The sequence below is a fragment of the Coturnix japonica genome, chromosome 19, assembly GCF_001577835.2.
Source record: "Coturnix japonica isolate 7356 chromosome 19, Coturnix japonica 2.1, whole genome shotgun sequence".
NCBI classification, from domain to species: domain Eukaryota; kingdom Metazoa; phylum Chordata; class Aves; order Galliformes; family Phasianidae; genus Coturnix; species Coturnix japonica.
Window position 1 is genome coordinate 2,243,836 of NC_029534.1, and position 25,900 is coordinate 2,269,735.

Below are 25,900 nucleotides of genomic sequence, written 5' to 3' on the forward strand. Positions count from 1 at the left end.
GATTGATTACCAGTTGCAGACTCACCCAGTGGGACACAAAGAGAAAAAGCTGCTGAAATATAAGTAATACAAGCGAAGGTGTTAGTCATTCCTAGTTACTCCTACAGGTGTTTTAGGTTTTTAATGTCTGCATTGAGACATTTGCTAACTCAGCTGTTTTCAGAAGCCTTTAACGTTACACACTGGTGTTACTGGATGTCCTTGTGTGAGCAGAGCTTCCAAAAGATGCAGGTGTTACTGATGCTCAGTGAGCCAGGTAAGGCTTTAGTGCCAAGCATCCAGCTTACAGCAGGGGCTTATTTAGTGTTTCTATTGCCAACAGTGACCCTCAGAGCTTGGTGATTTTAGGGTCCCTTCTGTGCTGTGATGCTGAGTGATGGCATGAGCAATTTCTGACCGACTTCAAGGTAAGAAGGTGATTGAAGAGACAGAGCATGTACAAGCCAAAACACCTGTTGAACAGTCAAGTAAATGCATTTTACTGCATTTTCACATGTCCCAAGATGTAGCCTGGTTTATGTAGCCTGTCATTGCTGGGTGCAGGGCTGTGTGCTGCTGTTTGTCATTGAGCTGTGAGGAAGGAGATGGGCACATCTCTGTTGGTGTATGAAGGCACAAATGGAGGCTCTCCATCTTGTTTCGATGGGTGGAAAGCGATGGGAGACAGAGGCAGCTTAATGGAGAAACGGTGAGGAAATTAAGTGATTGAAAGCAATGCTGTAGGTGTCGTGTTAAAAGTATTTATGTGAAAACTGCTCTTTAGAGCTGAATTGTCGCCGTGTGAGGCGAATAAAGCGGCGAGACAAGGCCGCGGGGCGGGGCAAGGCAGTTCCTGCCTCAGGGCGGAGCTCTGAGAGCGGGCGGAGGTCGAAGTGGGCCGTGCTCTCGCGAGAACATCGCGCTCAGCTCGGCTAGGCGGCGCCGGGCGGTGGCTCTCGCGAGAGTCGAGGCGCCGGACCCAACATGGCGGAAGGTGAGGGGGGGAGCCCGGCTGAGCCATCGGGCGGGGCCGCGGTGTCCGGGCGCAGCGGCAGCGCCGCCGGCTGGGTGTCCATTAGTGCTGGTGGGGGCTTGGGGCAGCCCCTCTGCTGGGCTGACTCTGCTGTGCTCTGCCCGCCAGGGGTGGGGTAGCATAGGGCGGGCTGTGTGCCCCTGAGGTGAATATGAAATGGCGGGGGGGGGGCGATGGGGTTTGTGAGGGACTGTGCGGGCCCGTCCGGTGCGGGGAGATGTGGGGAGATGTGGGGCTGAGCCCGGGGCTGTGCTGAGCTCCAGCACTGCGCTGCTGGGACATTGCTGGTACATTGTGCTGCACCTGCAGGATCCTGAGCCCTTGTGTGGCTTTCCAGGCTCTCAATTACAGCCTTCTGAAAGTTAAACGGGGGGTAATGTGGTTTGCAAACTGCTTGGATCTCTACAGTGCCGTTCCTGTAAGACAGAAGCTTCCTCTTTTCCTCCCTGGAGGAAATTGAATCGGCTTGCTGTGCTGAAATGGCCCAAATTACAGGCACAGCAGAAGCTCTGACTTCCAGCCTTAAAGCACCACTTTCAGCTCCCCAACTCCAGCTCTAAGACAATGATAGAATTACCAGACCATTTGTTAAAGATGAGCTATGATATAGAACATTCAGATCTGGTGTGCATCAGCTGAGAAGATGCTGCAGTCAGGTTCGTGCAGTAAATCCTTACAACAACATTTTAACTTGATTGCACACATTGTAGTAATTCTGTGCTTAGCTGACCCGCCTCTGATGGGCAGTAAATGTCAGAGATATCTGTAGGAGATGAAACTTCTGCACCAGGGTCCTTAAGGATCTGGTTCAAAACCCTGTGCTGCCGAGCAGTGCTGTGGTTGGAGCAGGTCCTGTTTCAGGCACTCATACATCTCAGAGATTCTCCCCAATTCACACAATACTCTGATCTTTTGGCTGAAGAAAGCATACAAGCCCTGAGTGAACGTGGGTAAGAAGGTGGAGTAGGAAGTAGCTCTTCCTGCTCAGTCCCTTATGAGCTGTGGATGGAGGGATTTGTTTTGTGCCTTCAGATCAGGTACTCGCCGTCAATGTGCTTTTTTAGCAGTTTTCAGCTGGAGATACTGTGTGGTCAGCCAAGAAATGAATGACTGCACTTGGAGGGTGAGGTAGACAACGCAGTGGGTTCCACTGGGCCCTCCTTGTTTTTGGTACATGCTATCTGCTGCTCCAGTTGCCATTTAGCCTCTCTTCTTATCTCTTTGGGCTCAGCTATCGCAGTTGTTCTTTAGACTTCCTTCTGCTGCATTGTGTGTGAGAAAAGGACACTGGTCTCTTGTGAAGTCGTCTTTGAAGTCCTTGATAAGGGCCTTGTACTTCTCCCAGTTAGTGAGGTGTTAGTGCATCTGCCAGGAATCTGTTAGCAAACACTGCTGTTGTTTTTTTGTCTAGCCATCTGTTAACTTGAGGTATAGAGTGTGAGCTCAGGACTTGTTCTGTGTGCACCAAACCCAGGCATCCTATTTGTAGGTGCAAATGGATTCATGTTGAGCCAGAGCCCTCCTTGCAAGTAAAGCTGTCTCCTCAGTGTCTTGATGCAAGGATCTTCACTAATATACAGTTACTGCACAAATAAGTGTACGCTATGCCCTGCTAGTTCTGGGAGCACTGATGCTACGCTGCCTTCAGTAGATGGAACAGAGCAGAGCTTCAGGCTCCTTCGAGGGCTGGTGTGCTATTGTTAGCAGTTCTGGAGTTGCGGTGTACTTCAACGCAGTAAGTATCCCAGAGGAGGTGAGATTGATTAGCTGTTAAAGGAGAAAGCTAAATAAATGGCGTTTTGAGGAAGTACACTGCTGAACTTGCTTAAGTAGTGTTAACTGAAGAGTAAAACAGGGTAAATTACCTCCTGTTTATCCATTAGAGTTTAGTTAAAAGACTTCTGAGGGAGTATTTGCTACAGCAGCTCATAGAAGAGACTCTAAATGAGGCTTTCATCTGCAGCTGAGCAGGAGGAGGATGCTCTGCTGGGGACGGCTGGAGCACAGCCAAGGCCAGCCATGCTGCTGATCTTTGCTCCAGAAGCAGAAAGAAAACAGTGGTCATAGAGCCCGGTTCCTCGTTGTTTGTAGTAGTGTCTTACATTTAGTAAATATTTGAGGAAAACTTGTTGAACAGTGAATTCCTTTCTAGCAGGGAGGAATCCTATCACAACTTTCCCAGTGAAAATCATTGGTTACTGTCTACAATTCTCCTTCCTGCCTCCTTCTTGTTGCAGGATTGTCTTTGGATGTAGATTATACTTAAACATTTGTCTTATTGGTGTGGGTTCTTATGGGCAGGTAATGATGAGTGAACCACAGTGACAGCAGTGTGCAGTTTGTGTGCTCAATGCATCTGCTGTGAAGGCAGTCAGCATCACAACCGAACTGAGCTAATTGCTAACTGCTGCTGAGGGACTTTGTCCTCCACTCCTTTGTAAATGACACAGCTGTGGACTTGCGTGGCTGTGGAAAGCTTATGGTGGGTAGGATTCTGGAACTTTGGTTGTGAGTAGCTTTTATCATTGTGTTCTGGTGATTTTTGCCCCCTGCCAAACGTTCTTACAGCTGGCAATGAAATGAGGTGTCCAGCATAGGGATGTGATGCTCAAGTAGCATGGAAGAGGTTTACTGGAAAGACACCTGGTAAAATGTTTGCAGCACTTGTGGGATGAGTTACACTGAGATGCCAAATGGAGATGTGCAATGCTTCGGCTTTGAGTAACGCTGTGTGCTTCTGCAGAGGAGGTGGCCAAGCTGGAAAAGCACCTGATGCTTCTCCGCCAGGAGTATGTGAAGCTGCAGAAGAAACTGACCGATACAGAGAGGAGATGCAATCTTCTGGCTGCCCAGGCTAACCAAGACAATGCCAGCGACACTTTCATCAGCAGACTCCTTGCCATTGTAGCTGAGCTCTATCAGCAGGAGCAGTACAGGTAAGAAACTTCACTCTGGGGAAGGGGAGATGACAGAAAGCTTTGACTTAATGGACCTTAAAGGCACAATAGCGTCCTGGTAAAATATGCTGTCTGTTAGATAGTGTATGTCTGAGTTGGGTTGTTTCTTTAGATTGAAAATCCTGGTCACAAATAAAGGTGTAGAATAATAGTTGAAAAAGAATGCAAGTCACAGTGTGAGCTTTAAGGTCTTTGTGTTTTGTACTTTAGTGCCTAGAGGTGTTTTGATTTAGCAAGTTGTCTGGAGGATGCAGCTATGCAATCAGAGCATTTAGAAGCTATAGAACTTGAAAATAAACAGAGCATGTACTTTCTAGCTACAAAGGATAACCTGTTGTTAAAGGGGTCAGTGGAAATTAAAGTGTTCTTGACAGCTGCTCTCATAGGAACTGGGGATTCTTGGAGTGTGCCTTGTCCTCAGGACTGCTGTCAAACATCGTTTGTTCTGTTGCTGGTATTGCCTGCAACCTTTGAGCTTAGCTGACTGTACTGCTGTGGACACTGCAAGCTAAATATTTAGCTGCAGGATTGCTGGCTGTTCCAGTCTTCTGCAGTAGTTCCTTAGTAGTTTACTGTGAAGCAGTTAGCCTTTAATGACTCATTCATTGCATTTCTACATAGAAAAAATACAAATTGGGTTATTTGTCACAATGATGCATTTAACCAAATGTGTTTTGATGTCTCAAACAAGCTGAACCTAAATGTGGACACAAGGACGGATGGAGATGCTGTTTGTATCCAAGCACAGGGAGAACCTGCTTTATACATGTCTGTGCTTTTTTCCCTTCTTATCAGTGATCTGAAGATAAAAGTTCGGGACAAGCGTATCAGTGCTCACAAATTCATCTTAGCAGCACGCAGTGATGCTTGGAGTCTGGCCAACCTTGCCTCAACAGAGGAGCTGGATCTGTCAGGTCAGTTACTGCTTCAGTGATATGTGATGCTTCAGTTGTCTTTAGGGTGGCTGGTAAGAGAGTCTGCTGGTAGAAGGTTACCCTTGGACTTTCTGGTTGGTCTACAACTGTCTGTTAAAAGTGGTGTTAAATCAATTGATAATGAAGCTTTGTCTGAAAGAAGGAGGCAGGCTTGTGAACTTGATGCTAGTGCCAGTTAAATCAATAACTTACCTTCTTTCTTTTTAATGAACACGGGTTGAGAATGGTGGCCTGTTTGTCTTTTCTAGAATCAACTAAGCATAATGAAAAGCAAATCCATGTGGAGAAGCTTGACTTCTTCCTTTCTAAGGACAGGGCTTTTTAGAGGTAGCGTGCATAATTTCTCTGGAGAGTGTAATGGAAACACCTTGCTTCTTGTTAACAGTGTGTGTGGAGGAAACGAATGCCAGTTTTCATCTCTTGCAGAAGTGATGTGCTTTGGTGTTTTGATACCTTTACAAAATAGGCTGAGAGAAATGGCATGTTCTGAAAGGCTGCCTCGTACAGGATGTTTTATTCTACTGGCACTGTTTCTTGCATGTGCTTACACTGAGCAGAGTTTCTGCAGGTTGAGCCTTTTGACAGATTTTCTGTACTTAACAGTATTGAGGAGTTTCGCACCATTAATTTGTGAGCAGTAAAAATGGGTATGAAGTTAAGCAGGTTTGCACGTTGAATATCAAGCATTGGCTTCACTTTCTGTGCTAAATCTTATCCTGAGTCCTGAATGCTGACAAACTGGAAAGAAGCAAGTTGCTGCAAGCCAGCTTGTGAGACAGCTTGTGGCAGGCCTTGCTGCAAAATGATTTCAGGATCTTTCTGCAACTGCAATGGAACAGAGGCCAAGGAGTCTTTAAATTGAGTGATTTACTCCCAAAGAGCTGTTATGCTGATGGTGGCTTTGTTGGAAGTCTTTAAGTGGTAATCATTGCATTTCTAGCTCGCATTCTTGCTGATCTGAGAATCTCAAATGTAGTTGTGTGGTCTTACATGTTTAACAATGCAGACACTTCCTATAACAGAATTACACTTACTAATATTGACTACATAGAACAAATGAAAAGAAACTAGAGAACTTTGCTTAGCACAGGGATTAGGTTATCAAGTAGTTGGAGCAGGCTACAAACTGTTCTCAGAAACTATGTCAGGTTTTCTAAAGAAGTCCTTTCTAAAAGAACTCTCAAGTTAAGATCACTTAAATCCTAATTTCAGAGTACAGGCAGCATTTAAAACTCAATGATTTCAGACGTCTTATGTTTGCTCTGCAGACTACAAGACATAAGCATACATTCTCCTGTTGGGAGGGAGAAAATGTACCCTTTTCTCTGCCAAGATAGAGCTGATATTACAGTTCTATAGACTTCCCTGATTACTTCAGGTTAGGCCGAAGGTGCTTGCCTTGCTGAAACCTCTTGTTCCTTAGGAGATGGTCTGTGCTGTGTCTGGTGTTCTGCTGACAAGCTGGTGCAGCTGTGTGAAGGTGTTGTAGGATGGGAATTTCAGTGCCTCAAATATGTTCATCTTCTGTTTAAAAGGAAAAAACAACAACAACAAAACCGAATCATTCAAGGGGCTAATGTTGCTTTTCTAAATGATAGTTTTTGTGGTTGGTTTGTGGTTTTGTTTTGGTTTTTGGTAGTTCATCTGATCTCATGTTACATAGTAATCTTCAGCTGTATGTCCTTGGAAGCAGGGTTGTTGCTGCAGTACTTCTAAGTGACCAAGTTTTTGGCTGTTGGAAATGCATCTGTGTTTCTCTTTTCCAGGATAAAGAGGTTTCTGCTGTGTTTAAAAGCATTCAGGCTTGGAATCAGCATTTAAAACCTGAAGTCTAACCATTCTGTTAAATTGGCTTCCCTCTTTCTTAGGAATGATGCCCAGCAGTATTACTTCTACATTACTATTATTACTATTATCTTATTAGTAAGATGTAAGCAACTGTATTGAAGTGCAGCAGTTCATAATACAGACAGCTGTAAAACAAAGGGGAGGATTTTTACAGTGGAGAGGGGATTAGGGCATATAAATGTTAGTGTGGATTTGGCCACAGAGGAGCAACGACTTCAGAGGAACATTTTTCGTCCCTCCATGCAATGTTCATACAGCAGGTGGAAGATGCTGCAGGGAGCCCTGTAGCCTTCTCAGTGTTTCACTGGAAGAAGGATTTTCATGCTTGGTGCCAGCCCTGCTGTTGGCTTTAACTTCTGTCCAGTCTTGGCTCTTTATTCTGACATTGTAGCAAGCTAAAGCAGTACAGTTTCAATGAGACTTTTCCTGGTAGCTGTGACTTTAACAGAGGAATCAAAACTGCTTGAATAGGTGATTGTTCTTTAAGTATTTTATTAATCCCTGTTGCTCCCTGTACCAGATGCTGACCCAGAGGTAACCATGGCAATGCTGCGCTGGATCTACACAGATGATCTTGAGCTAAGAGAAGATGATATCTTTTTGACAGACCTCATGAAACTAGCTAATAAATTTCAGCTCCAGCTGCTTAGGGAAAGGTGAGTCTTGGTAAATGCAGTCATTATTCTTGAACTCTTTAACTTTGTTTGAATAGAAATAGGTTGACAGCTGCTAGCAGTTGGATACAGCTTTGGTTTCTTTCAAAGACTTGAGGTTTTCAGTAATGCAGCGTGACATTCAGCTGATCACAGGAAAAGGAGCTTGGTGCTATAGTTATGCTGTAGCTGTTTCTCCTCACAGCTCACATGTTTACTTTCCAGTTCTTCCAGCCAAATAACCCTGATTTGGTGGTGAGAGAAAGTGGAGAGCAACATATTAATAACAACCTCCGGAGAGCTGTAAGAACTATTAAAATGCTAGGAAGAGGCAACGGCAACCAGTGTGCAGTATGAAGCAAAATGACTTGGGTAGAAAGAGGCTTTAAAGTTCTTCATTTTCTAGCCCTCTGCTGTGGGCAGGGTTGCCAACCACTAAATCAGGCACCAGTTCAGGTTTAGGCTCCTACCTAAATAGGAACCTAGTCTTGTAGGAGCTGTCTTAAAGAGCTTAAGGTTATAGTACATTTATGCCAGGCATCCTTCTACTGGCATCTAAGAGAAGAGTATATAGAGCCCTGTAACAGCTTGAGGGGCTGCTTACTGAATGGCTTTTTTTCTATTTTGACAGATGTGAAAAAGGAGTCATGTCACTAGTTAATGTCAGGAACTGCATTCGTTTCTACCAGACTGCTGAGGAGCTGAATGCTAGCACTCTTCTGAATTACTGTGCAGAAATAATTGCTAGTCACTGGGTAAGTACTCATAGAGGGAAGCAAGAGGAAAAATATTGATAAGTGTTGAAATGTAAGGTGTGGAACCTCAGGAATATATCTTTGTATGCTACAATTCAAGCATCCCAGTTGGGATGGGGATTTCATGGGTTGTTGTTCCTTGTAAGGAAGAGTCAGGCCAGAGAAGTTTACCTTCTCTGGTGGGGGGGAGCAGCAATAGATCTTGCAGCTGACTTAGATGTCTCACTTGCTCTGATATTTTGAGGCAGTTTTGTCTGATGGTGTAAAGTATTAGTCCTAAACTCAAACCAAAGGTTGTCTTCTAGTGCTTTGTGTAGCTTCATCCAGGTACAGAGCTTCTGTGGAGATGTCATTCTTCAGTAGGGTGGTTTTGTCTTGTTACTGATCTGTGATTTAAGATTAGATAAAGAGTTAGTTTCAGAACTAGATGTTTATCTACTGCAGTGAATGGTAAACTGCTTGTTTTCTCTGCCTGTAGACAACAGGGATGGAAAACACCTCACTGTAACAGATCTTGAAACTAAAATGTAAGACTTCCTCAGTGTTACTTCGTAGCCTTAACAGGCTATCTTCGGTTGTTCCTGCTTGTTGTAATGTCATGCATGTTATCAAAACAGAGCTATTAACTGAGCCTGCGTTGTGAACCTGATAATAACATTATACAGTGCATTGCTTATAGACAAAACAAAAGTATTGCTCACCCTTTGCTTTTTTGTTATTCTAGGATGACTTACGGAAAGAAGACTTCAGTAGCATGAGTGCTCAGTTGTTGTATAAAATGTTCAAGTCAAAGACAGAATATCCTTTGCATAAAGCTATTAAAGTTGAAAGAGAAGATGTAGTCTTCTTGTATCTTATTGAAATGGATTCACAGGTATAGTGAGACTAACGTACTGTCTTCTTAAATGTCGTGTTTTAAATAACTAGTTTCTAATTTCTAGTCTGAGCGCTACCTATTTCTGTCACTAATTCTCCTTATTTGCATGTTTATTACCACAGCTGCTTTTATGTCTGTAATAGTCTTTGGGTGATAAAAGCTCCCTGAAGACATAATTAAGAAGTGATTTATGACAGTCTGTTGCATGCAAGATGTTTTAAATAAAATGCATTGCTTGGTAAACTTTGCTACTTAGTGGCAGTTCCTGTGTAATATGTGCTTACCTAATGCTTCACTAGCATTTAGCATTAGAGGTGAAGGAAGGTCTGCCATTATAGTAGCTGGAATTGGCTGTTGAAATTTTACATTAAGCTGTTGTAACTTTGTAACTGAAGTCAACTGACTGCATTTGTGTTACAGCTTCCTGGGAAGCTCAATGAGTTGGATCAGAATGGAGATCTTGCTTTGGATTTAGCCCTTTCCCAAAGACTGGAGAGTATTGCAACTACGCTGGTCAACTACAAGGCTGATGTAGATAGGGCAGACAAGAGAGGCTGGAGTCTGTTACATAAAGCCATCCAAAGAGGTAAGAAAACGGGATATGAAGGCTCTAACTTGGAGCTGTTGCAATGTGAAGTATATATTCTAAGATCTATCTTGTCTCATTGCATATTTGACAACAATAGTTAGAAGGCTGTAGCAACAGATAAACACTGTCCTATCTATTTTTGTTGAAACCAAAAAACACAGGAGTGAAATAAACCATGTGACAGCAAGAAGCCATCTAGTAAAGTATTTTCTGCTGAAGGAAGAAACAGAGTAGTATTCTATTGTGGCAGTCTGCAATGTCTTTTTGACTTACGGTCTCATCAAGCATGGACATCTGAGGTCAAAAATGAAGTTTAAATGGTGGTGGGGTGAATGGAATTTCATTTTTAAGCCCAAGGCCTAGTGCACAGAATTGGGCCTAAGTTCTGACTTCTGAGAAGCTCTGAGGAGAGATTTCTAGGACTGTCATGTGAGGAGCGCTGACTGTTGAGGCCATTGCTTCATGTGTAACAGGGGTTTACACTTTTAAGAGCAAAGGTTGTGTTACTGCTTGTTTGTATAGCAATACCGAACAGATAGTGACCAACCACAGCATCATTCTGCTGACAGTCCTGGAGCAGTACCATTCATTCAAAGAATACGTTTAGCCTTCAACTTGCCCAGCTGTGCATTAAAGCCTCAATGACATCAGCAAAGTTTGTATGGCCATACCAAATGAACTGGTGTGAGAGCTTGAGTCTTCTGTAACCTCAGGGCAAAACACAAAGGAAAGAGGCTGTTACAAAATATCTTAATCCTAGCTTTGTGGTCAGGTGTTCCTGAAGTTCCCAATGGTAAGGTGTTCTAAGAGCAGACTGTTCTGCTGGTATCGTTGCATACCACGAATACAGGAAGGAATGTGCATCTGTTTTTCTTGATTTCTATAAAACGTACAGGTTCCATCTTATCCATTTGTAACCTTATTTTTTCATGACAGGAGATAAATTTGCTGCAAACTTTCTCATTAAGAATGGTGCCCGTGTGAATGCTGCTACGCTGGGAGACCAGGAGACTCCTCTGCACCTTGTGGCATCGTACAGCCCTAAGAAGCATTCACCTGATGTCATGGCAGAGATGGCACAGATAGCAGAATCCCTCCTACAGGCTGGTGCCAATCCAAATATGCAAGACAGCAAAGGAAGGTAAATATCGGATGGAGTCAAGTCTGCTAACAGTTTAATAGATAATAGTGTATTGATATGTAGAGCTTCAGGGTGTGTTAGCTGCTCAATTTGGCTAGGGTTTTGTGCTCGTTCCTTATCTCTTGTGCTAATGTAAAGAGTTGCTTACTACTAAATCAATTGGAACCATATGTTCTAAAAGGGCAGCTCACTCTTTCTCTCATGATGTACATGAGCCCTTCCTTGGAAAGCACAGGTGATGGTTAACCACATCAATCTACTGGGTTATGTTGATAAGTGTGGACAAAATCTTAAGTGCCTCACTTGCTGATGTAAGTGTACTTTGCTCCAATTGCAGGACCCCATTACACATGTCAATTGTGGTCAGAAATGAACCTGTATTCAGTCAGCTTCTCCAGTGCAAACAGTAAGTTCCACTTAAGTGTAAAATACATTGAGTACCTACTTGAGTGAGTGAAAGCATGAAAAGTGGTTTAACAACTCTTCTGAGCCTTTCTTGCCTTATAGTAAGTCTATCAATGGATGCAGAAGTGTGAGGGCTTTGCCCAAACTGAGAGGCCAGAAACCAAGCAATTTTGCTCAACTGTAAAGAAATAAACAGTATCTCGGTGTTTCGCTGAGAGAGCTAGAGGAAATACTGTAGCAATATCTTAGTTTGTAGTGGAACCAAAAGGAATAATAACCTATTTGGACATTTTTAAGAGCTTCATGTTCAGCTTGGATTCTGCTTAAAGTAAGTGACTTCATGGGAATCTTTATCTGACTCAGTTTCTTCCATAGCTGAGTTTATAGTTCTTGTATGTGACTAAAAAAGAAATCTTGCCTGATTGATAAAGTTTGTGCCAACCCAAATCTAGCAAGACCACGTTTCTTGTAAGAGTAATGAGCTTCAACTTTGTAGTTATTGAAAGTAATCTTGCTTGTTTCAGAGTATTCACAAATTCTTCTGTGCTTCAGTTACTCCAGAGGTTTTTTAAGTAGGCAGAAATTGTCAGTGAGATATTGGATAAACTAGAACAGCATTTCATACAGTTGAAATTTAAGCTGCATTGGGGCCCGCTTTAAGGCATAAGTTGGGGAACATTAACTCTTATTTTTAGACTAGACTTGGAGCTGAAGGATCATGAGGGAAGCACAGCTCTGTGGCTTGCAGTTCAGTATATCACTGTATCATCTGATCAATCTGTAAACCCTTTTGAGGATGCACCTGTTGTAAATGGAACTTCGTTCGATGAGAACAGTTTTGCAGCAAGGTTGATCCAACGAGGCAGCAATACAGATGCTCCAGACACAGTAACAGGTAAAACTTAAGTTTGTATTTCTGTGTAAAAGGAAGGCTTGTAGGTGAAGTGCAGGTGCCCAGTGCTGACTGCAGTCTGTGATTCAAACTACTGTAGCCTATCCAAAAATTCAAAGATTCTGGGGGACCTGAATGAAGTTTCAAAAGTTCTTGCTATGTAATGAATGGTATGTGTAAATGGTAGGAGCTTCACCCGAGCTGGGACACTGAGTCCTAAACTGAGCTTGACATGAAGGAAGTGACAATATCTTGACTCTTTGCCAGTCCTAACATCCTCTTTACAGTTTCAAAACGTGTAACTGCTGAATGGCAGTGCACATGATAGTCCAGCACTTCAAAGGAATGAACAATAGGTAGGATTTTCCTTGTTGGCTTCCAGTTCTAACGTTGTAAGGTAGTGGGAAATGTGCTAGCTCCTTTTTAGTGTCAAGGTATGGCTGCTACAAGTATTCTCATAGTATTTATGGTTTTTCCTTAGGGAACTGCTTGCTTCAGAGGGCAGCTGGTGCAGGAAATGAGGCAGCTTCTCTCTTCCTAGCAACTCATGGAGCAAAAGTCAACCACCAAAACAAATGGGTAAACCAGAAAGTTCTAGACTTTCTGAAAATTTCCTTATCTCCCTTCAGAAATAGTATGGCATAGTTCTTCTGTTGCTAACCCCAGCTTAAAGCAAGTTGGAACATCTGCTGAGCCTTCTGCAGTTTTTCAGATACCTACTAGTGATCAAGCAACCGTAATACAACAGTTGGCACTGTTCTAGCAGCACTGCTGGGTGTTAAGATGCTTTAACACTTCTTTTTATCTTTGTCGTAATCAAGTCCTTAATATAAGTTAGCTCATAGCTTTGACTACCAGGACTTAAGTTTCTTTACACCCCTTTGTGGGATAGTAATTTAAAAGCTCCTCTTCTGTTTTTTCAAGTTGTTAACCTAGTCCCCTTTTTGTTAAAGGGGGAAACACCACTGCACACTGCCTGTAGGCATGGCCTAGCAAACTTGACAGCAGAACTTCTTCAGCAAGGAGCCAATCCAAACATTCAGACTGCAGAAGTGGCACCTGGTCAGAAGGATGCATCTTCTCCAACAGCAGAGAATGTTTATCTGCAAACTCCCCTTCACATGGCTATTGCTTACAATCATCCAGATGTGGTATCAGTCATCCTGGAACAAAAAGGTAGAATTCTTCTGGTTCAAACTGTTGCTGCTTTTAGCATCAAGGTGTTATCTCAACTGTGTTCTGACAAGCTACTGATCATGGAATCATAGAATTTCTCAGGTTGGAAAAGACCTTAAAGATCATCCTACCCTAAATCTAACAGCCCACTGCTAAGTCATGTCCCTGAGCACCACATCTGAACGGATTTTAAACACATGCAGGGATCAAGCATTCTTTCTTGCAAGTTTTGTTTATGCAGAGCAATTAATACTGGTCAAAGAATTTTTTTGTCACCTCCTTGTTAGAACTAGAAAACTGACTTGTGCTAAATCTGTTATCGATCTCTCCAGATTTTCTGCTGTACATAATGAACTTGAACTTCAGCCCCAGGTTGTTCTGACAGTACAGCTATGAGGTCTTCATTCTCAGAGCTTTGTGTAAGCAGCTGTTGGGAAACAGACAGTGAAGAAGGAGGTTCTGACTCTTAGTCAGGAAGTTGGGTAGCTATTAGTGTAAGTAGTAAATTGGGTAGTATTGTCACTGCAGGTTAGGGTGTCCCAAGCTGTATCAGCAGTCATGGAAACAAATTAACTTGCTCGGAAGGAGGTCGTACAAACTGAGTAAACTTCCTGCCTACTTTTAGGGATGTGGCTTAGCAGAGCATTTCTAGCATTAGGTGGATGGTAGGACATAGTGACCTTAAAAGGTCTTTTCCAACCTAAATTATTCTGTGGTACTTAAGAATGTGATACAGACATGCCTGCAGCCTTTAATCTGCAATTGCAGGTCAAATACAAGAATGCTAACAATGATTCTTTTTTTCTTTTTTTGAAGCTAATGCTCTTCATGCAACCAACAACTTGCAAATCATTCCTGATTTTAGTCTAAAGGACTCAAGAGACCAAACTGTGTTGGGACTGGCTCTTTGGACAGGTGTGTACTTATGAGACAAGATGAAAATTTCCTATAATAGAGACGCTATGATGTAGACAAGATTATTTTGGGGAGAAAACAGCTGTAAAACAGTGTTTATGGCCTGGCTCATGCTGCTAATGAAAAGCTGTCTGGGAGTGCTTTAGATGATTATTTTGCTTCTGAAATAATGTTCACAACTGGCTGCTGAGTTCCATCCCTAAGCTTCATTTGTTCAGTAGGGGGCAGCTCTTGGAGCCTCTTGCCTGCAGCTGTACTGTTTTATGGAATTGTGCCACTCTGAACTGTCAGTTACTTTTGCATGCATTCAGAATGATTTATTTTCATGCCTATCTCCATGAAGGTCAGCATTACTGCATTAACCAGCTTCTAGAACAAAGGGAAGGTGAGATACTTTAAGTAGCTATGAGGTGGACTGGATCTCAGAATACTGATTCAGGAGATGCTTTCTTCGGTGAAACATAGAGGGTGATGGTTTGTAGAAAACCAAGTAGTGTTTGCATCCTGACCCTTGAACTGTACTAAGATGGCTTATGAATGTAATACCAAAAGCTGATGTGTTTGTTGAACAGAAGACCAAGGTGGTATGAAGAATTACACTAGGTGTGGTTAAGGAGGACATCAAATTTAGAAGGGCAAAAATGAATGGAAAATCTCTGCCATGTGTCATACCATATTTTTTGTCTCTGTTATTCTTTGGAGAGCAAAGGCAAAATACTAATGATCTCTAATTCCTCAGGCATGCATACAATAGCAGCTCAGCTGCTTGGATCTGGAGCATCCATCAATGACACAATGTCAGACGGACAGACTCTACTACATATGGCAATACAGAGACAGGATAGTAAGAGTGCACTCTTTCTGCTGGAACATCAGGCAGATATAAATGTCAGGTAAGATCTTCACTGATGTAACACTGAACTGGATATTAGGAGCAGTTGTAATGACTTCCTTATTCATGAGTGGGAGCAGAGAAAGAGGTGCCAATCCAGTGTCTGTGGTTGTGGTGACAGAGCTTGAAGGATCAACATAGATTTATGTCCGGGGGGTCAGGCTGGGTGTTAGGAAAAGATTCTTCACCAGTGAGTGGTGGACACTGGAACAGACTCCTCAGGGCACCAGGTGCCAAGGCTGCCTGAGTTCAAGGAGCATGCGGACAGTGCTCTCAGATGGAGGGTTTGAATTTTGTGAAGCCAGGGGTTGGATTTGATTATTGTGAGATATTCTGTAATTCTATATAAAGGCTTGAAGTTGATTTCAGATGACTTATTTGGCCCTTCTTACAGTGGTGCTAGTTAAAGCTGAGGGTTTACATATGTGAGCATTGATCTAAATATAGCTCCATTAGTCAATATGTCCTCTTGAGGCTACAGTGGGAGGTTCTGCCCTGATTCTAAGTAGAACATAACCCTCTGTAACAGAATGTCAAGTCCTAGAGACATAGTACTGAGCTTCTGTAGTCTCATCTATTTTGCCAGTTTGTTGGAGTGACGTGTTCTATTATTTGAGCTAGTTAGATGTAGTCCCAGCAACAAGATTCACATAAAACTTGCCTGCAAGTATCTGCAGACAAGCTGATATACTTAAAACATTTATGTGCCCACGTATGACTCACAGGCTGTCTTTGAAATTTGGCCAGCTATACCTCATGAGTGTCATTGGGACAAACTGCCTAATACAACTGTTCTAACTTCAGTGCCTTAACAGTTCCTTCTGAGTGTTTGAACTGTTACCGCAGTGCAGATGAACCTGTTCCATCCTGTGAGAGTAGGCAAAGGGAGCACTGTTCAACCAGTGAATATAATTAAGGCAATGGAGATAACTGAGCTAAGAACACTAACGTGGGTCTCAAACTTCATATATCTGCATAGCTGCTCTGAAATATCTAGCATGGTAGGTTTGCTTGACTGAACATAGTCTTACCACAGCAAAAAATACACAAATGGGGAGATAATTCTTATGTCTTTGAATTACTGTAAGAGAGACCATTGCATTCTTTAATGACAAAGTAACATGGTTTAAACTGCACCTATTGCAGAACACAGGATGGAGAGACTGCTTTACAGCTGGCTATAAAGAACCAGCTCCCTCTTGTGGTTGATGCTATTTGTACCAGGGGAGCAGATATGTCTGTGCCAGATGAAAAAGGAAATCCTCCTTTGTGGCTTGCCTTAGAAAACAACCTGGAAGATATTGCGTCAACTCTGGTAAGACTGTGATTTGACTTAATTTAGCCTTGTTTATGTGTATCTCACTAGCAACAGAGGGCTCACAAACAGAAATTAAGTTTAAGGCCAATAAAACATGAGGCTGGAAGACGTTAAAGTAACTTCTTGAAATGTGATAATTGTCACAAGAACAGTTAAGACATCTCAGCTCCTACCTCCAAGGGATTATATTATATATGTTAGTTAAGGACTACATAAAGTAGTAGGAGTCTACTGGAGGTAGAGCAAACTTCATTGCCTCGTTGTGCTTTTCCTTCCAGGTTAGGCACGGCTGCGATTCAACCTGTTGGGGGTCAGGACCAAGCGGTTGCTTACAGACTCTTCTTCACAGAGCTATTGATGAAAACAGTGAACAAATAGCATGCTTTCTTATTCGCAGGTCAGAACCTCTTCCTAAAATAAGAACTTTTGAATGTGCTTATGTTTACTTTCTTGTCATAAACTATTTTAAGTCTCTAACGGGTGTATACTTAATTAGACTTGTGGTGTGTGAATGGTACTGAAGGGAGCCTTCCTACTCTTAAAGACACATTCTGTTATTTAAATGATCGTATTCTCGTGATGACAAGTGTCAAATTCAAACCAGAAGCAAACAAAAGAAACACCAGTAAATACTAAATCAGCTCTTGTAGGAACCTTTCTTACTTCTAACTGTTGGTCTGGGATAAATTTATTGACGGTCTTGTGCCTTTCTTAGTGGCTGTGATGTGAATAGTCCCAGAAAGCCAGGTCCTAATGGAGAAGGAGAAGAGGAAGCTCATGATGGACAGACACCCCTACACCTGGCAGCCTGCTGGGGTTTAGAAGAAGTGATTCAGTGCCTTTTGGAGTTTGGTGCCAATGTCAATGCTCAGGTATGGATTAAAATGGTGCAGTTTCTTCATGGTGTAATGATCTGAATTCAGCTCATCTGCCCAGAGTGTGAATGGAAGGCTGGAGTGGGGCTGTATTCTGCAGCAAGAAAGCAATAGATCGGCTAAACTGTAAAACTCTAGAATATTTGACTCCCAGAAATGTTTGGGAAACATTTTTTATTAAGTAAACTGAGGTGGTGTATGTATTGCTACTATTACAAGGTATATCATAAGCTAACACTAGTTTGAAAGCATTCTCTTATTATGCCTGGCTGCTCTCATGAATGTTCAGAATGCCCCTAAAATGTCTGATTGCCTGAGAAATGTTACTGTCAGCAGCTTAACAGGCTGTGGAACTCAGAGGATTTGGAGGAACAAGTAACAGTTTGTTCACTTACACTGTGGATATGAGCTCCCACTGTAAATGTTTTGTGTCCCAGTTGCATTCTGCCAAGTACATCACAGGCACAGAACTGAAAAACTTCCTTTACTTTTCAGAGATGAGAAGGATTTATGTTCCTGCATCTTCATATAATAAACTTCCTGGTTTCATTCTAGGATGCAGAAGGAAGGACTCCAATTCATGTTGCCATTAGCAACCAACATAATGTTATAATTCAGCTTATGATTTCACATCCAGAAATTAAGCTAAATGTACGTGACAGACAAGGAATGACTCCCTTTGCATGTGCTATGACCTATAAAAATAATAAGGCGGCTGAAGCAATCTTGAAGAGGGAGCCAGGAGCTGCTGAGCAGGTAAGTTTAATTCCTGGTGATTAATAGACTACTCGCATTTATATGTATGATATATGGATACGTTGACAGTGGGTTTTAAGCATGCTTTAATATCAGCTTCAGTGCCAAGATCAATAACGTGCACCTGGTATTTAGCTAAAATTCAAACACTGTTTGCATCAGTGTGGCAGAACTGTATGTTGCTTCATTCTGCATTGATAACTGCCAGTCTGCCTCAAGTTAAACTCAGTTCAGTGAGACAGTTGTTAACTGCTGCCCTATACATACTACGACAGCTAACTCATATCTGTAATACTCCCTGGTGTGGTCAAGACACTGTAAGGTTAAACTAGAAATGAAGTGGTCTGAAGCAGACTACAGACAGCACATGTAGCTGGTAATTTTTTAGTTCAGCTTACTTTATAATGATATCAGTAGTTCTGTAATGCCAAGCAGCTAAAGAAACAAGACTCTGCAGTTCGTCTTAAAATGAGCAAGGATTGCATCTCTTGGTGGAATTTTGTTCTACAGAAATGACAGCTGTTATTTTTTGTGCTCTTTCTGCTGCAGGTGGATAACAAAGGTCGCAATTTTCTACATGTAGCCGTTCAGAACTCTGACATTGAGAGTGTGCTGTTCCTGATAAGTGTACAGGCTAATGTAAACTCTCGGGTTCAGGATGCTTCTAAACTAACACCTCTCCACCTGGCAGTGCAAGCTGGCTCGGAGATCATTGTGCGCAATCTGGTAGGTACTGGGGAGTCATTTTCCCCATCTGCTTGAAATGTATGTTCTCCCTCAATGCTGATTGCTTATAGGTTGGGGAAGTCAGGTGGAGCTGGTGTTACTTCTAAAGCAGAACTCAAACTTGCATGAAATTCACTTGCCTCAGATTCTCAGCGGAACTGCATATCAGTTGCCTTTGTATGAGCATGTTTGATTTGCGGTAATCAATAGGTAGTGTGGCTCAGTTAAAAGGAGAAACCTTACCTTGTATTTGCTGCAGATCAGAATGTGTACACAAGTTGTAGCAGCTTGGTAATAGCATTTCATACATATTGGATGGAGACCTGAAAGTATCTCTGTACAGTGAAATCTTGTGCACTTCATTCACAGAAATAAACTGTTGGCTCATAGCCCCGGAAAACATCTTTGAACATATTCCTTCTTGCATCTTGACAGCTGCTTGCAGGTGCCCAGGTGAATGAACTGACAAAGCATCGTCAGACTGCTCTTCACTTAGCAGCCCAGCAAGATCTGCCCACCATTTGTTCAGTCCTTCTGGAGAATGGAGTTGATTTTGCAGCTGTAGATGAAAATGGAAACAATGGTAAATTTCTGAAGTTTCACAAGTAGATGTACAGAACTTCAGTAGGCTTTGCTAATATCTCAGTGGTAGAGAAAGCCTCTTGAATGGGCTCACTTCTCAAAAATGAAAAGGAAAGTCCGAGAAAACAAAGTTGGCAGGAATTTTGGAGAAGGAAGATGGGGCTGTAGAGAAGGAGTATTTGATTTTATCAGGGTTGAGCTGTTCAAATTCTTGAAGCTTCTCTCCTGTTTTTCAGCTCTTCATCTGGCAGTGATGCACGGCCGTCTGAACAATATCCGGGTCCTCCTCACAGAATGCAATGTAGATGCTGAAGCCTTTAATATTAGGTAACTAGTGTAGTTTTAATAAGCTAAAAATGTTGTTTTCTAATGAGTGTGCTGGTATCATTAGACACTATACAATATGGTTGGTTGTGGGAAGGGACTGTCCCATTCTACCCTGGTATAGTGTGGTTTCTCCTCAAGAACTGTGTGCAGTTTAGGGCACCACAACATATGAAGGATGTAAATCTACTAGAGTATCTGAAAGAGGGCAATAAAGGCACTGAAAGGTCTGGAAGGTGAGATGTATGAGGAGTGGCTGAGGGCACTTGGTTTGTACAGCTTAGAGGAGGCTGAGGGAAGGCCTCAGGGTGATGTACAGCTCCTCGCAGTGGAGCAGAGGGGCAGCACTGATCTCTGCTCCCTGTTTACAGTGACAGGAGCTGAGGGAACAGAATGGAGATGCATTGAGGAGCGTCAGGCTGGAGGATAGGGAAAGGCTCTTCACCAAAGAGCAGTGGGCATGCTGCTGGAGCTCACACAGTGTCTGGACAGCACTTAACAAACACTTAACAGCACTTGCATACTGTTTGAATTTAGGGTGCTCGTATGTGGAGCTGGGGGTTGTACTCGATGATCTTTGTGGGTCCTTCTGGCTTGGGATATTCTGTAGTTTTATGATTCTATAATCAAAGCCAAATATATTGTTTTGTATTTTTAAACTGTTATTGTGAAGTACTGAACTACTGCAGACAGTGTTGTAGGTAGTGTAGAAAACAACTTCTTCTTGGCATGCATGAAGTATGTAGTTGTACACGATGTACTGAGTTACTTAGGTGTAGCTTTGTTTCATTAAACCAGCTTGTTTCAAAAGTTAGTTCAGAATCAAACAAGTGTAGTTACAAGCAGACTTTGATTGGGATAATAAACTCTTCTCCCTAGAGGCCAGTCACCAATGCATATTTTGGGACAGTATGGGAAAGATAATGCAGCAGCCATCTGTGACCTCTTCTTGGAGTGTATGCCAGAATACCCTCTAGACAAACCTGATGCTGAAGGAAACACAGGTAGGTGGGACTGAATGGTTGAAAGTCACTCAAGTCATATTAAGCTGTAGTACACTACACAGTAAAATGTAAACATTGCACTGAAGGTCCTACCTTTGTATTGAGCAAAGCAATGAGACCTCCATTCAGCTGATGCTGAAGCATCTGGCTTTTATTTTCCAGTGCTCCTACTGGCGTATATGAAGGGAAATGCTAACTTGTGCCGTGCAATAGTGAGAGCTGGGGCTCGTCTTGGCGTTAACAATAATCAGGGAGTCAATATCTTCAACTACCAAGTTGCTACAAAACAGCTTCTCTTTAGGTTACTGGGTAAGTAATGCTTGCTACAGTTGTGAAGTGGTTTGGCTTAATTTGAGATGCCTTGTTGGAAGGGAGAGCACTGGACACCTAATTTTAGAAGACACTAATTCTAGAAGGGCTGAACTGCTCAATGTTCTGATACTTTCAGTGAAGGATAGAGATGCTCATTTTCTAGTAACAAACTGAAAAATTGCCTAAGGAAGTCCTGTCAAACTCATCCATTTTTCCAGAAGCGTAACGTTCAAGGAGAATGCTGGCTGGTGTAGTGGTCTAATGTAGCTTTAGACTCTGTGCTGCTTTACAGTTTGTGCTATATTCATCGCAGTGACTATATATTTTCGACAAACAGGATGACAGCTACTACAAGAGTAGTTAATTTTACTAAATGCCACCTAAAACTGTGGGAAAAGTTACCTTAATGTTACGGTATAATTCAAGATGTGTCAAAACACGTTTTACCTCTACATTTTTACCTCTAACAGATATGCTGACAAAAGAACCTCCCTGGTGTGATGGCTCCAACTGCTACGAATGCACTGCCAAATTTGGAGTCACAACAAGAAAGCATCACTGGTAATGTGTGACACATCTTGCTGTGCTTGCAAGGAAACAGATTTCTATTCCAAATGTAGCTAGTCTTGTTCCTTCTGGTGCTTTAAGAAGCCTTTACTTTAATGTAGGTGGATAACCAGTCAACTATTCGAAATATTCCACTAGTTTAGGTAGCTCTGATCTGACTTGTGGTCTGGTTAAAATCATATCTTAAGCAGTTCATGCACTTAGACTATCCCAGATCAACTGGAAATGAGAAGTCATGTCAAAGTTAACTACAGTAGAAAATTCCAGTGCCTATTTTCATTAGTGGGGCTGACTTGCTCTGAAAGATGTGACAAAAAATAGTATTTAGATTGCTGATTTGCCTTCTGTAGTGATGTTATCACTGTGAAAGGACATCGAACAATAAAACCCCAGTATTCACTGAGGGAGAGCTCACTTCTCTCATACCACTTTTCTATTGACAGCCGACACTGTGGACGCCTGCTCTGCCATAAGTGCTCAACAAAGGAGATTCCTATCATAAAATTTGATCTGAACAAACCGGTTCGAGTTTGCAACATCTGCTTTGATGTCCTGACTCTGGGAGGAGTTTCCTAGTATGCTGTGGAAGTAAAGGGATTTCCAGTCTGTTCCTGACAGCAGCTCTGCTTACAAGTCCTCTGGATAGGGAAGAGGAGGCCTATACATGTCTTCTGCAATAGACTGAACTAATTAAGGACCCTGTTTATGATATATTCTGGTATAAATGACTTTGTATGACTGTAAATGTGTTGGGCTGTGATAGACTTCACTAGGAATTCGAGTGGATTGTTAAAACCAAGTGACAAAATAATTTAGACCCTCTTCTAGTTGCGGTGGGGTGTGGAAGCTAAAGGCTGGTGTTTTGAATTGGTGTAAAACAGGTCTGTCCTTGAGATGGTGCTTTGCACTGAGCAACTCTATTAAGTCCTGTTGCTTTCAGGCTGCTTAGTAGAGATGGCATTAAGTTTCAGGGTAACCAGGTATCTTTCTTTGCTTTGTCTTAAAGATCAACTTTCCCTTTCTCTAGAGAAGGCTTCTTGTGAAGCGAGACTGAGCTGTTAAAACCACTGTTCATCTCAAGAAACTCTTCAAAAATGGGAGTTAGTCCTAAGCATAGCTCAATAATTGTGGCCTTACAACAGAAAGCTTTACATCTGATGCAAAGCAGTCAGAATTGCAGATCCACATCTTGATACCTCCTCGTTAGTGTTTGCATGTTCAAGAGAAGTGCAAGGTTGTTTTAGCCAGAAAATACTCCTGCTCATACCTGTTAGAGCTGTCAAAGCCGACTTTGTTGCACTTTCATATCTCCATGACTAGTCCTTCCAATTCATGAAACTCGTCTAAATGACCTTAAATGCGTTGAAAGGCCGAAGCTTATGCTAAATGGAAAAACACTAAAACTGGTTAAGTAGTCTAACTCACCATACAGCAATAAATGCTGAAGTGCATTACAAATTCCATGAGGGAGGGCAGTGCTTTCCTTTGGTTTGGAGACCCCAGTTAACTGCTGCAGGAGAAGACAGTAAGCTCAGAATATGCTGTGACTCTGGGTCCAGTCTGAGCAGCATTGCCAGCCAGTGGGAGTATATTTGGAGGTTTCCTGTTTATATAAAGCCTGTGTTGTTGAGGGGAGGATTCTGAACTGGCAGTGGAGGGCTGGGCTTCTGGGTTATGCTGCAGTATTTTATTCTAAGCTGGTCATGTTCTCTTAAACATGCTGAATCTGTGAAATGCTTATGCCACATTGTCTAGGAAACCAATCTGCTGATAAACAAGGTTGTGGTTTGGCAGGCAAAGGCTTCAGTCAGAAAAAATGTGGGTTTAAGCAGAACTTCGTGCCATGTTAAGGCTTTCTTCATCCTAAGAGATCGATATAGTTTAGACTGAACTCGACATTCCTCACCTCCGTTCCATGAACTGGTACGTGTTTACTTAAAGACTGGTATATGGAGTGGAGAAGATGGTGACACAATGCTCTGTTTGCTCTTAAGAGTTAGATGAGATGATAAACCAGACTGCTGCTTTTATAGGAGACTTGCCTGAGGCTTCTTCTCAACTTTCTACAAGAAATGATGGGAGAGGGTATAAACACTATCATTTGCACAATGAATTTCACATCGTCTCACTTAATCTGCACTTTGATCTACCAATATGCATATAACTGGAATCTCACTCTTTCAACACTAGAAAAGAGTAATGGATGATGCAATACAAATTCTCCTCACTGTTTTATGTCTGCTGCTGGTGTGTTCCAGTAGAATGCCCTGTGTAAAGCAAATGGTCTGTAGCACTATTCCTAATATGAACGGTGCGTTTCTGGCCTAACGTCAGTTGCATTTTATGCTTAGATGGATGAGGTGGGAAATGATGGTGTCTGAAGCATTTAGCTGCATGCTACAGCTTGTTGGAATGGATTGTGGAAAACATTTTCTAGTCAATGTCTTTCTGTGCTTCAAAATAACATTGACTGCTGGTCTCTGGTAGTGAAAGATAACAGACTGCTGGAGAGAGTGCAATAGGCTACAGAATACCTGACTACAGTGTATTGCATGTTATCATGTTTGCTTCTCTCCTGGCTTTGAGCTGCAGTGCTTGAAAGACTTAAACATTGTGGTAGAGGAGCGTCCTTCTAGGGCTGCAGCTGGTGGACTTAATCCAAATTGGAAAGCTCCACGACATTAAAGTGCTTCAGCAATTACGTTTTACCTTCTCGGTGACTTCTCTGATGGAAGAGGTAGGAGAACAGGGATTCTATTCCAACAGAATAAGCAGCTGTTTAAATAATTTCTTAAGAGTCTTAATGAAAACTCAGTTAAACTGAACGGAAGGTTAAGACTGGCTAGTTGCTCTTTTGTTTTTGAAAGCAGGGTATGGAATAATAAGACTGCCTGAAGCTTTGGGAAGGATCTGGGGAACTGTACTTAATGCTCCATTTACCCTTTCCAGCCAATGTTCTACCAGCTTGATCTTTCCTATTGAAGTCTGCAAGCCAAGTTATGAGTAGGGATAAACTAATACACAGCCTGAAACGTTCATTTAAATTCAAAGCAACTAAATATAGCAAATTTGATCATTTTTAAAGTGCCTTTGTGATAGTTTCCTTGCAACCAACTCTACATAGCTTTCTGCCAGAGTTAAAAGGGAAAAGCTCACAACTTGAACCAAAATCCCTATTTAGTTCTCATGTAATTCAAACTTCAGCTTGAGACGTTGACCCCACCAAGCAGCTGGTGGGGCTCAGTCCTTTATGCACTCTGCGTAGTATCGGTCTGAAACATCAGATCTCAGATTCTTTTGGAGTTTTGCTGGCAATGCTCCACTGCAGAGGAGAAACCGTGAATGGAGGCACTTGGTAATTTCATAGTGGTCAGCACATTTCTATCTCCGTAAGCAAATGCACTTCCTTTTTGTAGCATACTGCAGTTGTGACCAAAAACCCCTCCCCTCTTCCCACTGCTGTCTGTAAGTGGTATCTCTTGAGATTTGAGTCTGCCAAGGATCAAACAGAAGGGTACAGAGAACAGGAGGTGTCCCTGGGAAGCAGTGCTGTCAGAGCAGGCTTTGGGCACTTCAGCAGGGCTGCATGGAAAGTCTGTGGTAGTTCAGTGTAGCTTTTTTGTTCCGAGTCTGGATTCCTTCTGATCGTAGTCATCCGGCACTTTTATACAAGCACAAAATGTGGTCTGGCTTGAAATTCAGTTTCTGTATCTCTTTGAAGAAGGTGTAATCACTGCTTCGCACCACTGTGTGGAGTGAGAATGTTGGTGTTAAAGGTACTAACAGAGCTTAGCGAGCTGCTTGCTAAAAGTTGACAGATGCCTTAATGACTTCCTGTGCTGGAGATCAATGGCTCGTACAACTTCTCACATCGTGCTTATAAATTAACATGTAACAACATGGGAGGCCCAGGCTGGATATTTTTCTTAGTAGGCAGCTCCTTTTTTTTGTCCTTTAACCAGCAGAGTTTGAATACTGCAGCAAACTTGGTTAACTCAAAGCTTGTATGAGTGATTAAATAAGTAACCGAACCTTCTCGCCTCTGTGAAATAGAAAAGGAAGTCTTACAACAACGGCATTTTATCTGCAATGTTTGTCTGGAGTCAATGTAAAAATGTATTTTTCCAATACGCATTACTTTGTTGTGTAATAATTCTACTTGTAATAAAATGCATAACTGAATAATGCATCGTGAGGTGGAAGCCTTGCTGAGAAGGTGTTTGCTCTGGTGGAGGCAGCTGCTCTGCTCTGAGCTGCTGTGAGGACAGCTGGGGTTGTCCTCACAGGTTTAATTGGGGATGACAGTTTGTTCCCTGTCTGTTTCCATGTTGTGGAGTTGTTACAGTCTTTTGGCTGACAAAGCCTGGTGTTCTCCTGGTTCATTCTGCA

General features: G+C 42.3%; 1 protein-coding gene across 1 annotated transcript; it reads left to right on the plus strand.

The window, feature by feature from the left end:
* The first annotated feature begins 848 nt into the window (after positions 1 to 848).
* ANKFY1 (ankyrin repeat and FYVE domain containing 1) lies at positions 849 to 25,698 on the plus strand. The gene is made up of 25 exons (XM_015880600.1): positions 849 to 973; positions 3,756 to 3,948; positions 4,765 to 4,883; positions 7,273 to 7,408; positions 8,037 to 8,160; positions 8,885 to 9,034; positions 9,458 to 9,623; positions 10,563 to 10,767; positions 11,105 to 11,173; positions 11,868 to 12,067; positions 12,546 to 12,643; positions 13,018 to 13,240; positions 14,057 to 14,155; positions 14,895 to 15,048; positions 16,194 to 16,362; positions 16,644 to 16,762; positions 17,081 to 17,237; positions 17,796 to 17,996; positions 18,546 to 18,722; positions 19,158 to 19,305; positions 19,541 to 19,631; positions 20,508 to 20,632; positions 20,795 to 20,941; positions 21,415 to 21,505; positions 21,955 to 25,698. The coding sequence occupies exons 1-25, from the start codon at positions 964 to 966 to the stop codon at positions 22,085 to 22,087; spliced, it is 3,504 nt and encodes a 1,167-aa protein (XP_015736086.1). The 5' UTR covers positions 849 to 963; the 3' UTR covers positions 22,088 to 25,698.
* Positions 25,699 to 25,900: the final 202 nt, after the last annotated feature.

Coding starts and splice junctions, on each gene's coding strand:
- ANKFY1 (XM_015880600.1), top strand. Junction 7,409..8,036: donor CTCCAGCTGCTTAGGGAAAG/GTGAGTCTTGGT, acceptor CTATTTTGACAG/ATGTGAAAAAGGAGTCATGT. Junction 20,633..20,794: donor TGATGCTGAAGGAAACACAG/GTAGGTGGGACT, acceptor TTTATTTTCCAG/TGCTCCTACTGGCGTATATG.